The 17904-nt window shown below is 41.1% G+C and overlaps 1 protein-coding gene across 2 annotated transcripts in view; it reads right to left on the bottom strand.

The window, feature by feature from the left end:
* Positions 1-3297: 3297 nt before the first annotated feature.
* The window catches only part of ACSS2 (acyl-CoA synthetase short chain family member 2), a 49278-nt gene continuing 34671 nt past the window's right edge, over positions 3298-17904 (bottom strand). For both annotated transcript variants that reach the window (XM_048495923.1, XM_048495924.1), the window contains 11 exons: positions 15538-15675; positions 13449-13619; positions 12827-12960; positions 11613-11745; positions 11164-11220; positions 10698-10778; positions 9553-9661; positions 9321-9389; positions 7783-7959; positions 5805-5879; positions 3298-5145 (listed from right to left, as the gene is read on the bottom strand). In XM_048495923.1, the coding sequence (XP_048351880.1) occupies positions 5018-5145; positions 5805-5879; positions 7783-7959; positions 9321-9389; positions 9553-9661; positions 10698-10778; positions 11164-11220; positions 11613-11745; positions 12827-12960; positions 13449-13619; positions 15538-15675 (1272 nt within the window). In that variant the 3' untranslated portion in view covers positions 3298-5017. The remainder of the gene's footprint in view (positions 5146-5804; positions 5880-7782; positions 7960-9320; positions 9390-9552; positions 9662-10697; positions 10779-11163; positions 11221-11612; positions 11746-12826; positions 12961-13448; positions 13620-15537; positions 15676-17904) is intronic.

Genomic DNA, 17904 nt, shown 5'->3' with positions numbered 1-17904 from the left:
AAGGGAAGGGAAAAAAGGGGCGATACAGTAGGAACAATCAGATAATCTGCGTGAATAGCTAGTTAAACATCAGTTACATTCAAAATAGAAAAGAGACCTAATAAATAAGTTTACCAACTTCTAGATATTATCATACTCATGTTAAGTACTTCATTTAGAATTATTTGTAATAATTTATATATAATAAAAACTACGTATATTAAACACTCATTTGTGTTCATCTACTTCACAGTTTTATTAGCAAATTATTAGCTTTATATTGATATGCATAAAGAAATGATTAATATAAAATTCCCATTTTACTTTTGGATTCTATTTGAATCTTGTATTCCTAAAATTAGTCAGTTTTGTCCATATGTATTCTCTCATATTGTTTTACAATTCTGTGAGATGTGAGTTCACTCAGATTTTTAAGAAAAGGCAACAGAACTCTCAACAGTTAGTAAATATAAAATTAGTTCTTAGTATTGTTCTAATAAATTTAACTGAAGGACACCTAAAAAACATACTTTTATCATATCACCTTCATTTTAAGACCCATCTAAAGATTAATCTTTGGTAATTCTTAATGTTTCAGTGTAAATTAGTATCCAAATGTTTTGTCTTTTTACAAATCCATCACATATCAAAATAACCAATTTTTAAACTTCCTCAACAAGTACTCTTGTATTTTTATTATTATGAACTGTTAAGAAAAAGTTTCTTATAAGATCATTATACTATTACAGCTTTAATTTTAAGGCCTGGTTAAAAATTGATCATTAGTGTTTTTGAAGTCTAAGTATAAATCAATGTCCAAAATTGTTACCTTTTTGCAAATCTAATACTTATGAAAAAAATAAGCAAATTTTTCATATTTTTATTTTTTTAAAAATACTTCTCATATATAAAAAAGTAAACCAGGATATTCTTAACATACCAATATATCCTCATGCATTTTTATTAATGTTTTAGTAATTTCTATAAAGAAGTATCTAGCAACGTAATTGTTCCATAACGCTGACAAATTTGGGATCTATTTAATCCCTGATATTTTAAGGGGTCTTTAGAAAAAGTTTTGGTATGAAGCTGTTTCCAGCTAGGCAACCGGAGGAAAGTTCTAACCAAACTTACAAAAATCCCTGTAAGCATACTCCATTGCAAAAGACTAAATAAAACTCAAATGATGGGTTTTACCGAAAGGATGCTTATAAATCATCTCAATAGGTTCTCTCAACCGAGAGAAAGTCCACATACCTCCCCAAGTGAGGGAAAATCTGCATACCTTCCCAATGGAGGATAACTCCATCTTTAATGTTTTAAATCTGAGAATCTTCAAATCCATTTAATATTGTTCCAACAAAGCTTCTCTTTATTTCTTGGTAGAGCTATCTTTTGTAGAAAGAAATCCTTCAACACTCAAAATATTTTTTTACTGCAGGTCCAAAAGGAAAATTTAAAACAGAAGAAACCAAAAGTAGGAAGCTTAAAAGAAAGGGGGGGGGGGGAGAGAGGCAGCCTCTTCTACTGAAATGGCTTGCTTGTAAACACTGATCCTGGATTTTATCAGTCAAAACGACATAAACTCAAACTAGCCCACCTGTCAAACTAAAGTTCTCACAAAAAAAAGTTGAGTCCAAAGTAAGACCTAGTCTACTGTTTAGCCAGCTATTAGCCCTTTCAATGAGTGCAGCCAAGAGCTAACAACAACTCAGACTGAACAAGAAGCTGTATCTTCCCAGAAGTCCTTGCTTGTGTTTTCAATAAGCAAGGTGGGAGAACTATGGAAGCTTATCCACCTAAGGCAGGGGTAGGGAACCTGCGGCTCGAGAGCCGCATGCGGCTCTTCTGCCCTTGCACTGCGGCTCCATGAGCCGAGCCGCTGGCCCCATCCTTGCCTGTCCTGCAGGCAGCAGGGCGGGCGCACCAACTGCTCGCAGCCGGCTGGGCCGCGCTGCGGGCTTCCCCTCTCACCTGCCCCGTTGGAGCAAGGCGGGTGCTTTCCCAGTGGCCGGCGAGGCCGAGCCACTGGCCCCATCCTTGCCCACCCTGCAGGCAGCAGGGCGGACGCATCCATGCGCTTCTCAGAATGAGCGGAGTAAAAGGTAAATACCCCAATATATACAGTGTTATCTTTATTTTAATTGTCAAAAATTATTTGCGGCTCCAAGTGTTTTCTTTTCCCATGGAAAACGGGTCCAAATGGCTCTTTGAGTGTTAAAAGTTCCCTACCCCTGACCTAAGGAGTGGACAGGGCATGGACCAGTGTGGTGGAGCACCTCCTTGGGATAGTGGAAACATTTGCAAGAAATTTACATATGCCCTGTCCACAGAGCAGGGAGGAGGCACACCTAGTAAAACAGTACCTTTCACCATTGCTGGAGAAAACAATATTTTTGCTCTTAAGTTCCAGCACTATGAGTTTGCAACAAACAGTTTAATCACTTCTAAATGGCGGCTGATATTGGATGTGAAACCTTATTATATCCATGAAGCATTTTAAGTCCAGTCCTGTAACACAAATACTCTAGACCAGTTCCCAGTCTCATCTTTGTTCAACACATGATTTGCATTCTCTTCCAAATATGCACATATATATGCATGATCAAATGACCTCAGTAACCTGAGTGCAATTAAATTAGAACTATCTAAAAACTAGTGAACAGCATGATAAAGAAATCTGAAACCTTGGAAGCTGACAAAGCCCAGACTCATCTCTCAGGTTTCCTCCATGAGACATTGAAATGGAATAATTAGAATACATGATTATAATTCTACTGAACATTTTTAAACTGAGTGGTGTAGATTTAGGGTCAAAATTTCAACCAAATTTATTATCTGCATTTTTATCCTACCCTTTCTGAAGGGTTGCCAACTCCAGCTTCGGAAAGTCCTGGAAATTTGGGAATGGAGTTTGGGGAGGGTGGAATTTGGGAGGGGATGGACTAAGCAAGGTATAATGCCATACAGTCAACCATCCAACACTGCTATTTTTCCACAGAATCATAGAATTGGAAGAGACCACAAGGGCCATCGAGTCCAACTCCAATAATCTTGTACTGGGAGGCAGGATAATACTGCTTATGACCAGCAAGAGTTTCTTATGAAAGGACAAATTCTTACCAGGAAATCCTTGCTTCCTCATCTGTTACACTTATACATAGACATCAAAACCAGCATAAGATTGGACACTCGTGTCCAAAGAATCTGCAAATCCTGGTCTATATTATACAACCTATTTTTTGTTTTACAAAACAAAAGCCTAATAGGGCTCCCCTAAAAACAAAACACACACACACACACACACACACAACCTTCAAGGGTTTATAGATTTATTCTTTGATTTTAATTTCAATTAAAAACAGAATTCTAGCCATTTCCCAAACAAAAATACATATCAGACCAAGATTAAAAGTAAAGGACTTGTTTCCTATTAACAGCACACAGCAGCCACAGGCCTAGCTTTAATGCTGTAGGATATGGGGATTAAATATATACACTGATGTTGCAGACCACAGACAAGTGCATTTAGAATACTAAACAGTAGGTAAGAAATAAGATGAGCTAAGATCAGGGCAACATAGGATATGGTTTGTAGGATGTGTTGTTTTTAGGCAGTTCCAATTTGCAAAGTATTACATGGGTAAAGCAGACACTTTCCAATGGCACAACACTGTGATCATAGCTGAGATTTAACACCTAACTTTTGGTAGAAGTTTACATACAAGGTTTTTTCCAATACAAAATCATAGAGGAAGGATATCCCCACACCCGTCGCTGATGTCCATGGTTCTATTACAGTGTTAAAACATGAACATTATTCTTGCTATCGTACTTACCAAAGGGCTTGTTTTGTGTTTTCCCACAGTTGCATATCTCCATCATATCTCTGCCGATATCTGATTTGACCATTTTTTCCTGTGCCACAACACTAAGGAACTGATTATCTGATAAGGATCAAATCTTGTTGACCTTCATGATGCCTTTAGCGGGCTGTCAACTACGGCTGTATTCATCTATATTAGAAAGGATATGTTTTTTCCTTTCTCAAGCACCTTGTTCTTTGACATACAAAAACTGCAGTAGTTCTTTCTAGCTGTCATAATCACTAATAAGAATCACTGTGATTATCCACATAATGGCCCAGTTCATGCTTTTCCCGATGTAACTGAGGGCCTCACAAGGAGAAGATGGCTGCTGAATTGGTGCTGCTTTCAGATTCCACTGGTTCTGGCACTGCCCCAAGTACCACAGCAAATTTGAGAACCATCCTCTGTGTGGGCATTTCCTCTTGCAGTAATATCCACCACCAGTAAAGAACAATTGCTGTGAGAAAATTCACCTACACACAAACATACTATGAGCCCCCAAATACCTAGATATCACTGCACCCTTTAGGGAGGAAGATTACTGCCACTAACAAGGCAACCCCATACCAAAATCAAATAGAATTTTTTTCCCAATTTTACAGTTTCATTACAATTCTCTAAACATTTTCATAGTCTATGACATTCAGCCAGAGTTTTATTAGTTTAAAGTGAATGCTAGATTGCTAAAGTTTTGTTCCAATAAGTCTGCCTCAGCATGAAGGTTCTTCACCAGTCTGTTGGTCTTGCAAAGCTTTTTAAAGGCTGGTAACTACAGCTCAGGTGGAAGGCCATCTTTCCATCTGATTACTTCAGCCTCCTAAACTCTGCCCATTGAAGTAGGTTTTAAAAAAAGATATGAAAGAAGTTTATGATGATTAAAATGTTAGTTGCTCTGTACAATATGAGTCAGGATGGAATTTCAGATATGACGCATTGGTCTACAACATAACGCACACAATTCTGCAGGGACACAAACAGCTAGATCGACAACACAAAATGAGGACTGGGTCTTGGAGCACCAGTTTCTTGTCTTCATTTACATCATCTTACATTCCGCTCAGCATGGGGCAACTTCTCTTCCTGGAAGAATATACAGTCATTGTCTGCGATAGTGCTCATATTCTCACCAAGTTTCCTGTTCTATTGCTGTTTTCCCTAGGATGGCCCTGCTACAGTATTGTTTCACATCTATTGTTGAAAAGGTGGTTTATGACTGCTGGATCTGCCACTGTTGAGGTATCACCCAGTTCCCGGTCATTTTTGGCAATCTTCCTCAATACCCGCCGCATAATTTTACCTGCAAAGAAACGGCAGCTCAGCATCAATTGTTCTTTTGCTAAGAGTAAAGAACTGCAATGTTTTACAAAACAAAAGCCTGATAGGCTTTTTTAGGACATTGGCACTTCAGCACAATTCACACTGACACACACAGTGATTCTGAACATTAAAGCATCACAAGGTCTCTGTGAAGAATTAAAAGTTTGTGACAAATCTGAAATTATTAGCCTATTCTTCCTCGCCTAGCAGCTCCACAAACTTCAGTCAACTATTCAAGGTACATGTATGCTAAAGGAGGAATCACACACCTGTATGAAGAAGAAATTGATCAAAAGCAAGTTCTCCCTAGTCCTGGAGTGCCTGCAGGCTAATTCCCTTCTGATAATCTATATCGGCATTTATCGTGCTCCCTGATGGACTGCTTGCAATCCTTCCTGCTACTCAAAATTAATCGTTAGGCATGATAAATTCAGCAAACCCCAGAGCAAAAACAGGAGGATTTGGCCAGGTGTGGCTTTGCACACCTCTCTTAGGTTAACCTGGGAGGTACGGTGCCTTTATCGACAACTTTATGAACTTGCCAAATCCTCCCTCTACCTATTTCAAAAGGAAAAATATGAAACAAGGGCCAGGAGCTGTGCTTCCTGTGTGCATACCACAGAGAAATCAAAACCATACCTGAACGGGTTTTAGGAAGACCAGGAGCATTCTGAATATAGTCTGGAGTTGCGATAGGTCCAATCTTTCCTCTAACTGCAATGGAGACAGTGATGTTAGCTGCAACGCCATAATCAGCTCAGTACATTTCAGAGGACAAGAAATTTGAGGAACTCAAAGCTCCCCCTGACAGGAAGTATGTTTAAGACTTGCCTCCCGGACTTGGCAGGAAACAAACAGGATTCACACAAAGCACTGACGTCCCACCAAGTTAGGAGAGTCTGTTGGACACATTCCCTCATGAGTGGAGGATGAAAAAACTGGGCTTTTCAAAGCAAGAAATGAACTCTCCATCTTTGGCTATGGATGTCCCATTGCTACACAAAAGAAGCAGGCTTTGGAAAACTTGTCTGCAACACCGAAATTTAGAAAGTTATGAAGTGAACTCTTCCTTTATATTTTCATTTGGGGTTGAAATAAGGTTTATTTATTGACTTCATTTATATCTCACTAATCCCCACAAAGGTGACCCAAAGCACCTTATATAGTTCTCCATTTTATCCTCACAACTACCCAATGAAGTAGGCCAGGTTGAGAGTGCATACCTGAACCTAGATGCTAGCCTGACAGTATAACTCTTCAGAGTTTTTTAATGTTTCATTTCCTAAAAGACTTAAATGGTACTTCTTAACCTTTCCATGGAGCAGCTGTGCACTAGAGAAATCAGGGTGAGTTCTAAAGTTCCTTTAGCTAGCGCACACACACACACTACACGCTCTAGCTTTGCACTGATAATATGTCTATTGAGTTTCTCACTGAGGAAGCCCAAGATCCCCTAGAATGCATAAAATATGCACATATCCTCAAAATTGGCTATTCTAAGCACAAGCTCCCATAGCAGCTGGATATATTGTGCCTTTTTTGGAGTCCTAAAAATGCTAAGTGTCTTTAGCAGCAATAAAGTATCATATCTTTTCATTCTGCCTTCCAAAATCCTGCCTATGATGAAAGACCAAGGCCCCTTCCGCACAGGCAAAATAATGCACTTTCAATCCACTTTCACAATTGTTTACAAGTGGATTTTGCTATTTCGCTCAGCGAAATACAGCTGCAAAGTGCATTGAAAGTACATTATTCTGCATGTGCGGAAGGGGCCCAAGAGATGTACCCAAGAACTGCAGGGAGTAACTACTGCTTACAGGCACATTCATACTTCTCACACATAAGGCAAAGAAGCTCTAGGAAAGCCGTCCTCTACTTATTAAAAGATCGTTCATTTAGTTTTTACTGTTGTCATAACAGCACAAGCTCAGTAAATGCCTGAAATAGCAAGGGCCAGCTTGGAGACTGGCCAGCCACTGTCATTCACCTTCTACCCAGCAACAACACTGGCAGTGGGAGCTGGAAGGCTGCTGGGCACATGTCCCCTTTGAAGAACCCAAGCCCTGTTCACGGGACAATCAGCCAGCCCTCGGACATACTGATGGCTGCCAGCTGGCACAGAAGGCACCACATGAGAAACAACAAGGCCAGCAAAGCTAATTTTAGTTTCTGGAAGAGTCAACATGACCCTTTTATTTGAAAAATGTCTCGTCAGGTGGTTTATAGCCACTGTATCTACCATTGTTGAGGTATCTAACAGCTGCCGGTCATTCTTAGAAATCTTCCTTCATACCTGGCACATAATTTTTGCCAGAAAAATGCCTTGTCAGCAAGAATAAGGGAGAAAGTGAATTGCCACAGGGCAGGGTTGAACTGCAAAAGATCACAGCAGAGCTGCATGGTGTCTCTTCCTGAGGGGATTCTCTTCTGAGTTATCACAGGGGTTCCCATTTGCTGAACAGGCTAACAAAATATCAAGAAAACTGTGCTGTAAATGTGATCCCGATCAAAGTCTTTTCAAACCCACACGACTTCACTCGACCCTGCCTGATGTATGCCTTTCACTCAGTAAAGCGATCCTTCAGCCAAACAACATGGGAAAATCTGACATGGTCACCTTGCTTCTTCAGTTCATCCATCAAATTCTTTGTGAACTCGTGACCGTCCCTTAGAGTCACAAAGCAGTAGAGGCACTCTCCCTTCACTGGATGCGGATGGCTCACCACAGCTGCCTCGGCAACGGCCGAGTGTTCCACCAGAGCTGATTCTACTTCCGCAGTGCTCAACAAGTGTCCTGCAAGCAGGAAGAAATAAGCTGACCTGAGTGACAAGGCATCTTCTATATCATTTATGTGACATTCTTCTCCCATGCTTCCCCCTAAGAAACAGACTGGCATACAGTGTTCCCTCTCCTCCATTTTATCCTAACAACTTGATAGGATAGGCCAAGAAAGAGTGGACAATCCAGCATCACCCAGAAATCCTCCAGGTTGAATAAGGTTTTGAACACAAGCCTCCCCAGTCCTAACCCAACACAACACACAAGCACATCAAGGGCCTTATATCAAGCCAGAATATTGGTCAAAGTCAATGTTGTCTAATCTGAATTCCAGAATATCTTTCATACCACTTCCTACTTGTATCTTTTTATTGGAGATGCTGGGGGTTGAACCCGGGACTTTCTGAATGCTCTACCACTGAGACATAGCCAACCACCACACCACAATGGTTCACAAATATTAAAAGATAATGCACAATGTGAGAAGCAGTTGAGTCCCAGATTATGATAATATTGGTAACACTGGCTGATGTCAGCATTCCTAAATGGTCATGGAGATACTACAACCAAAAAAAGAAAATATTTTGATGGAATTTTTGCTTAATATGGACATTTCAAAAAAGACATTTCAAAAAAGACAGGGGGAAATAGCTGATGCAAGTGCCTTTTGTGAAACTGAATGCCCTTTACTTTAGGTACTGGGATAGCAATTCTAATACAGATATTATTTGCATATGTCCCTGAATGCATAAGGAAGTATTCAGACACTTAAGTGTTTGGCTGACTGCTCAAAGCTCATCCTGCAGAAGATATCTCTAATGCAAGGCAATTTCCCCATTAGGCAACAAAATGCATTATATGAATTTTATCAATCACTGTACAAAATGAAACCTGTATTTCTAATCTAGATCTGTTTTATATTCAGGATAATCTAGGCAGATAAGTATGAAGCTGTTCTTTTACCTTTTCACTTCTTCCCTACTACTAGAAGCACTGATACAATTTTCAGTGACTTCAGAGTTTACTTCTCAGAGTCCTAATTGTTTTTACAGCTCAAAGCCAATGCTGGTTCTCATCTCATCCACAGTGGCTCAACATCAGCTGAATCATGCCCCCATTTAGCATACTGGTGTGCCAAGTGCTGCTCTTGAACTCTCTTTATCCATCTGCTGCAGTTTATACTTCTCAACAATGACTGAATGCAGGATTTTGTTTGTTTGGGGGTGGGGTTTTTTTTGGGGGGGGGGACAAACTACTCAGGGAGGAAATATTTCATACCCAACAAAGGTTCACGATATTATGAACTTTGCCATGTTTTAAAGATGTTTTTCAAGTAGGTCCAACTTTTTGCAAATACTGGAGGACTTTGCTCTTACCTGAAACATTCAGCATATCATCAATTCGACCAGTGATCCAGTAATAACCATCTTTATCTCTCTTGCAGCCTGAAAAAAGACCAATAAATTGGACACTGTAAGGAAGCTGCCCTGACCCAGAAGTAGCCAAGGCATCTTGTGGATGTAAAGGTTCCCCCTTCTATGTTAGGGGAGAGCAAGCTCATTAGGACATCAATACACCTGACTCCAAGATGTTGTGTTGGAGCCTTACCGTCTCCAGTCACGTAGTAACCAGGAAACTTCTTGAAGTAAGTGGTCTCAAACCGCTGGTGGTTTTTGTACACTGTGCGCATTATTCCAGGCCAGGGTTGCTTAAAAACCTAAAGGAGAGGTTAGAGAAAAGACTTTATTAAAAGGTGAAGAAGGGTAGAGTATACCTAGAGATGCAATTTTTTTCCTCTTTCTAATTGGAGAACACTTCCGAACTATTTTTCTGCATGGCTATGTACAACATCTGCTTCTGGATCTCCTCGCTAACCACTGGCTTTATGGATTAGTGGACAAAGAAGTGGATTTGGGATGAGAAGAGTGTGCTCAAATCCTCACTGAAGTATATAGCACACTTGTGTGAAGTGGGTTTCTCAGGCTAACCCACTTTACACAATAATCCTGAGCTTGCTGGTTGTTGTGGGTTTTCCGGACTGTGTGGCCGTGGTCTGGTGGATCTTGTTCCTAACGTTTCGCCTGCATCTGTGGCTGGCATCTTCAGAGGTGTATCACAGCCTGTTACACACTATGTCCTGAGCTTCTTGTTGGAGGAAGAACAGGCATGTGACCCCCTGGCCATGGTGCAGGCAATGCACAGCACAGTTCCAAGCACAATGGTATTTCAAACATTTCAATGCTCAGGACTTGAAAGGAAGCACATCGCTACACTTGTACCCCCTGTAACAGAACCATGACCCATAAAACACGGAAAGAATTGTTTCAGCTTTCATAAACAGCACTGCAGCAACTAGTCTCAGAAACTACGCAGTGTTCAAACAACAAAAAAACCCATTGCCTTTCAGTCACTATAACTCTGCTCTGGGCCACAGCCCATTCTGCCAACATGTTCGACAATGCTTTCCTCCTTTTGGAAAACTACTTGCATGCCCCTTTATGCAATATTGCAAATCTTCTCTCCTCCAACAAGGCAACTCTGATCTAATCTGAGACCAGTTCAGTACCCTGAGAGTGCTGAACTGCAGCCCCTCCTGAAAAGCATGATCACCCTACCAGGCAGATAAAAGCCACTACAGATCACAAGAATTGTGTTATGGGACAGGCTTTGGCAAAATGGGAATCATACTCCGTGGCTCATAACACACTTTCAACAATGATGGGGTTCAGCTAGCAACAATAAGAACTTCTTACCAGGTAGCCTTCTGCTTCTCCTTCCAGCTCTTCCCCAGCTTCATCCAGCACAGCAGGAACCACCCCAAAGAAAGGGAATGTCTGCCAAAGAAAATTCGCAGCAAAATTTTAAAGAATTGGAAAAGTACACACTTTATCCCAGAAAAAAGAAGACAGAAGCTGGACTTGGGAAAGGAAGTTAGCCCAGAACTGAGTAAGATATTGAACTTTGTGTATATGCCCATATTAAAGAATTCACCACAGAAGGGTATGTAACGTTAAGATAACAGTAAATGCTGCTGGTCAGCATTCAAACAGGGAGGAAAGCTTATCAACATACAGTCACCCCACACTGGGTATTTCTGTATGTTCTTAAGAGTAGCACTATGCAGGTGTGGTGCCCCCTGCCCAGAAACAATTTCAAAGTCACCACTAGAGGAAAAAGCATGGCCACAAACAAAAAAGAACAAGCTAGAGCCATACTCACTGCAGATCCTGGTTTCATTGGTGTGGCGGCAGGGAGAGGAGTCAACACATGGCCACCCTGGAGGAAAAAAACCAAAAATGGTCATGAAAACATCAATTTCTTTAGAAAAGAACCACCTAAATGTTTTTACAGTCTGAATAGGGCAGAAGGTTAGTTCTCAACATGCTGATTCACATATCTAAATGAAGGCCATGAAGTAGAAGAGTAATTATACAGGAGAGCTTGGCTCAGAAAAACAGGAAAGCAGATGCCGGTACACAGTGCCCCTACCAGCATACTGGCAAAAGTCAGACCAAAGAGATGGGAGATATGTTTTGAGCCGCGCATTTCCAAGCAACAGTTCTTATACTACAGGCAGACTCCAGCATATTTGGCGATGAAATCTCAATGCTTGGAAAGAGCAAGGAGGATCCCACTATTCACATCAACAAGCAAGCGTAAGAACTCACCGTCTCTGTCTGCCAGAAGGTATCCACTATAGGGCATCTCTCTTCTCCCACAACCTTGTAGTACCACAGCCAAGCTTCTGGGTTTATGGGTTCCCCAACTGTTCCTAACACTTTCAGAGACTTCCTGCTGTACCTGCCACAAGAAGCACACGTGTTTAAAAATAAAAGGAGGGCGGGGGGGGAGGTTCTACATGAAGGTTCTAAGAACATTCCAGGAAGATTGCAGCACAGAGGACACTCACTAGATACTAGATTTGAATGTCAGTTCTAGAAATCCAGAAAAGGTTATTTAGAGAGGCATGCCAAGAGATACTAACTGCAAGAACCGTTATCTGGAGAAGATTTGGGCAGGTATCTTCTAGCACCTGCAATAGTAGAACTCAAACTAAGTTCCAGTCAAATATTATCCTCCCCCACTTCATCAGTTTGTTACAAAACACAAATGAAAAGGTTAAAAATAAGTATTCTCCCAAAACTTAAGTGCCTGTGGATAAAGGCTGAGGCAGTTTGCTTTGGTCCAATTCTAAATGCATGCTGGATAATCTGGGGTTAAGTGATAGAACAGAGGTCACCAACCTTTTCTTTAATGAGAGCTACTGCTAAGCAGTGACAAATATCCTGAGGTACTTCCTCCCCCAACCCTCCCCTGGCAAACTTTCAAGTTTCATTCTGTCATAGAAACAGAATATAAACTAGGGAAAGCAACAAAAAGAAGCTATCAGATAAGCAGAGCAATCTTTTCCTGGATCTTCTATCTAAGGCAGGGGTAGGGAACCTGAGGCTCTCCAGATGTTCAGGAACTACAATTCCCATCAGCCTCTGTCAGCATGGCCAATTGGCCATGCTGGTAGGGGCTGATGGGAATTGTAGTTCCTGAACATCTGGAGAGCCGCAGGTTCCCTACCCCTGATCTAAGGCATGCACGAGCTATTCTGCAGGTTAGCTCAGGGGCTATCTGTTGAAAAACCCCGTAACACAGCATCTGGTTTTGCACACAGAAGGTCCCAGGCTGAGTCCCAGGCGTCTCCAGTTAGAGGACCCCAGGCAGTAGGTGTTGTTGAAGAGCTTTTTCCATCCAACAGCCTATGATACCTGCTCCAGTCAGATTAGACAATATTCAGCTAGATAGGAAAATAGTCTGATTAGGTATAAGGCAGCTTCAAATGTTCATACAGGACACATGCACTGTCCTGTTCTCCTGAAGTCATGCTTACTTCCTAACAGGTTCATCTCCATACTTCATAAGGAGGCGGATGGCAGTGGGTGCTGTGTAGAACTTGGTCACCTTGTACTTGTCAATGATGCTCCACATACGGCCAACATCTGGGTAAATGGGAAGCCCTTCAAACTGAGCAGGAGACACAACTGTTAGCAAGAACCACTTCAACTGTTGCTTCTTCCAGCATGTGGTGCAAAATGCAGTCCTGTAGCCCAAACAATAGTGACCAGCACAAATGTTAACTGCAACCAGTCTCACTATCTGGCACAAGCTGGCTTATCTGCTCTGGCGAATTCTCCCAGAAGAATGGCAGAATGAAAAAGAGAAATATTATGGCACTCAGTTTTAAGGCTATCACACAACATGGAACCCATCTCCTTGGCTCTGGACAGCATGAATCTCTGTTCCAAGATATGGCTTTGGCACCACACTGAACTTTATATATCCACACTGCTAAATTGTTTTCTTGACCTGAAGTCGTTGATGACAATGTTTATAGACACTGATATAAACACATCAGCACCTGAGATGACATACAAATTCAACTTCTGTCAAGGAATTCAGCATTCCCAGACACACTTTTCCCTTACATCTATAACTTATACCATAGAACTTACTAAGACACTGGTTGCCCCATTTGCCAAAGGCCCATACGTGAGGTAGGAATGACCAGTTATCCATCCAATGTCAGCTGTACACCAGTAAATATCGTCAGGATGGTGATCAAATACGTATTTAAATGTAGCAGCCGTAAAAATCATATATCCACCTATAGTATGTACAACTCCCTGAAACAAGGAACACAAGATATTCATTAAAATTGTTAAGAAAGAACACAGACTGCTTTGCCTATTACAAGAATAATACTTCAAAATAGTATTCTGAAGCACAAAATGTTTACTTTTAACATGACGGCTCACTAAAGGTGAGTTTATGTGATCAGTTTTGTACAGGGAAAAAATTGTTTTTATAGGAAAACTCCACCACTGTAACACTTTTCTGGTGAGGTGGTTGAGAGTGGTGGGTTTTAATCTGGAAAACCAGGGTTGATTTTCCACTTCTCCACATGAGGAGCAGATTCTAAGCTGGTGAAATGGATGTGTTTCCCTGCTCCTCCACATGAAGCCTGCTGGGTGACCTTGGGTTAGTGACAGATCTCTCAGAACTCTCTCAGCCCCACCTACCTCACAAGATGCTTGTTTGAGGAGAGAAAGAGGAGGAGTCTGTAACCTGCTTTGAGACTCCTCATGGCTGAGAAAAGTTAGGTATAAATCCAAACTTCTAATTATTCCAAGTTCACTTGCAGTCTCATAACAAAGGTGAGGAGGCAGGGGTCCTTTCCAAAGGTCATGTAACATATTTATAGTTATTAAATAATAGTAACATTACAAATGATTCTCCTTTCAGTTTAAAGTTACTGAACATGATGTTGAGGTGATAGATGAAACCCCAGATAACAGCTTGCTGGGAAGTCAAGCCAATAGCACTCTTGGTACCCTTGCTGACAGCTTAATACAACACAATTCAATAATGCTAACTAGAAAGGAGAGCACTGAAAACCTACACTGGTGACTATTACTGATTGGATACCACAAGACATGTGCTTGGAGTCTTCTGTACAACAGCTTCTGAGCTGATTCATTTCGAAACCACAAACAAGCATACCAATAGAGAGAATTTCAATACTGTTTCACTTAGAGATTGATGAAAGATCCCCAAATTTTACACAAGTATTCTTCTTCATAGGGCTATCTCCTGTTTTATAATTATGTACTCATATACACCTTCTACTCAGGTGAACTGGCCCTTTTAGAAGAAGAGGAGGAGTAGGAGTTTGGATTTATACCCCCCTTTCTGTCCTGTAGAGACAAACTCCTTTCCCTTCCTCTCCCCCAACAGACACCTTGAGAGGTAGGTGGGGTTGAGAGAGTTCTGAAAAACTGTGATTAGCCCAAGGTCACTCAGCAGGAATGTAGGAGTGCAGAAACACATCTGGTTCACCAGTTGAGCCTCTGCCACTCAGGTGGAGGAGAGGGGAATCCAACCTGGCTCTCCAGATTATCCAGATTAGAATCCACCTGCTCTTAACCACTACACCACACTTTTAAATACTCATGATGCTGGAGCTCTGCAGAAATGTGGATGTTGAAATAATGTTTTATACCAAGAGCTGCTTTATACCAAAGTTTTTCAGTGGTCACGTCTTTAAATACTTCTTTCTCAACTTCACCATGTCAGAGTTGAATTATTAAGAAGGAGGTACGGCATGATTTCGTTTTGTTTCATGATGACAATTCCCTATTAAATTGATTAGGTCACTTCAGCCATTTTCACAAGATATCAATAAACTGACTTGTCTATATAGCATGCAGCAAAAGCTTAAGAACTGTTCAGTGTAATGAATACGGCCTGCACACAATCATTCCAGAACAAGTCTGTGGGCTATATTTCACCTAATATACAACCCTCACCACACATCGCATTATAGTGAAGCATTTGTAAACATAAGCTTCTGGTTCCACTGACACCCCAGCCCAGCAAAACCTCAAATGGCAAGAGGACACATAGCGAACAGGTCAGAAGTGGTGTGATAAAGCCATGCTGAGTCCTCTTTCTGATAAGAAGAGGGCAATAAATATTTGAATAAACATGCTTGCAAATCTCCACCAGCCCACTTTGGCAATTGCCCGGAATAAAGCACTTTACCTTTGGTTTCCCTGTTGATCCAGAAGTGTAGAGAATAAACAATTCATCTTCTGCATCACACCAAACAGGCTCACACTCCTTGCTAGCATTTTTCATAACTTCGTGCCACCAAACATCAACTTCTGAATTCCAAGGAGTCTGAAGAAAATCATATAGTAAGAGTCATGATATTTAGAGACAAGATAATTCACTGGGGAGGGGGGGAGAGAATCACAGTGAAATTCTTACACCTCAAGTGAAGGTACTCTGAAAGAATCTGAAACTTGTTTTGCCTTTTGAATCAGAGTGCTGCTTTACAGTTCCCGTTTTTATTTACAAGAGTAACTTCCCCCTTTATGGGCTGCAAAAATGTTACACTCTTTGTCCTAGCCCAAGTAGTGTTGTCTTTAAGCAACTATTCTTATTCTTGAACATAGTTTTTCCACCCTCTAGATGTAACTCGGGCCGCTTTAGAATGTTCTCCTTCCTGAGCCACACTTGCGAGGAACTACCCTCAGGAGAAAGCACATTTTTTGCTGTGTTTACAACTGTTTATCATTTATGAACACTTAAATTATCCAATTCCTTAAAATCCTTGCCTTTGCTCTCCATCAAAGGAGGCAGGATTCTATCACTTCTGTATACAGATGGGGAACTGAAGCTGAGACACAAACTTCCCCAAGGTCAAAATAATGAATCCATGGCAGACACTAAAAGTTAAAATTCCAAGCAGCAGTGCCATGCTTTAACAATTGCTCTAAAACTACATTAGTGGTTCTAGTGTACATAAAGGGATATCCATCTGAGCTCTTCTTGAGAATATATGATCAAGTTTTTGAGAAGTTATATGTGTGTAACTGGTACTCAAGTGTGACTACAACAATATGAACCTCCAACCTGATGAACTTGCATCATTTTAAAGATTTTTAAATAATTTTTCAGTAAAGCAGCTCAGCTCCTCTCACTGAAACCAGCATCATCCACACCACTTCATTTTCCCTCCACTGTGCATTCACTGAGGCCATATATAAGAATCAAATGATTCTGAAATATGCAAGTGAGACTCAACGTGCATTTCTGCCAACATGCGCTATAGTGAGCAAAAACTCATCAGCTGAGATTGCAACTACATAGAATCATAAATTGGAAGAGACCACAAGGGCCATCAAGTCCATTATTGACATAAATGGCATTTCTAATATTCAGCATTCATACAACTCTTTTTAAAATTCTGAAGTATTTCTCATACAAGATCATGCTATAATCCATGCAACAACCATCTAAGGTAGGCCAGTATTATCACTCTTATACTCAACACATACCCCCATCTGTTGTACAAGAGCAAGTGCTTGTGTAAGGCCACTTAGTGAATTCGAGCCAGATACTCCCTGATTTGTAGCTCATATTCTTAGCCACTGGTGTATACCTGCTATCTCCTGAGAGCATTTTTAGGCATACCAGGAACTCCAACATCTAAGTTTGCAACAAATGCTCCAAACATGGAGACTTATTCACAAACAACTGAATGTATTAAATATGCACGCTAAGCAGTGCTTCTATTGGAGCTGCATTCACTTAATAAGATGTCCACTTATCAAGGAACTGAGAGACCATTGCAGCAAAACACCTCTCCAAAAGCCCAGTGACATTCTGCAAGAGATGGTGGTAGCCAGCCACATTAATTTATACTCAGTATTAGGAAGGGGGTTCTCCACCATCAAGTCCATCCCTAACTCTAGCCTAGTTGCCCAAGGACAGCAACCCCAGCTATCCCAGACACACACACACACAAGAATATCTTGTATGCAGCACATGGGAGGATGTGTTCACCACTATGGGCACCAATTTCCTAATTCTGAACAAAGTAGTGAAAATTAAGAGACATTTGTTCAATAGGGCTTGTTTCAAGTAAGGTATTGTATTGTACTATTTGATTTGTATACCGCCCTCCCCCGAAGGGCTCGGGTACTTCAGATAAAGATACAGGAGGGCAGAGTGAGTAGTGAAGCAGAGAAAAAATATGGCAGGGGACACTTCTGTCTTACTGCTCAACAATTATATAACCAGAAAGAAAGACACATTCTGTGTGTGGCGCCCGGGGGGGGGGGGGGGGGGGGAGGAGCTGGGTCTTTGAAAACAAAGCAAAAGATCCACTAACAGCCAGGGCAGAAACAGTATAAAACGATAGTTAGGTAAGGGGTAAAGAACATGTTTCTCCCATGATGGGAGGGCAACACACAAGCTGAGCACCTCTTCCCTGTACAAATTAGCAACTCCATGAAGTTGCTTTGAAGTTTTGTATTATATATGCACCCTAAATACTTACCAAATAAAAATGTGCAAAATGGAAGGATTGTAGTGGCATTATACCTGAGCGTACTGTATTTC

This window comes from Sphaerodactylus townsendi, linkage group LG05 (assembly GCF_021028975.2).
Source record: "Sphaerodactylus townsendi isolate TG3544 linkage group LG05, MPM_Stown_v2.3, whole genome shotgun sequence".
Taxonomy (NCBI): domain Eukaryota; kingdom Metazoa; phylum Chordata; class Lepidosauria; order Squamata; family Sphaerodactylidae; genus Sphaerodactylus; species Sphaerodactylus townsendi.
This window is presented reverse-complemented; position numbering and strand designations above follow the sequence as displayed.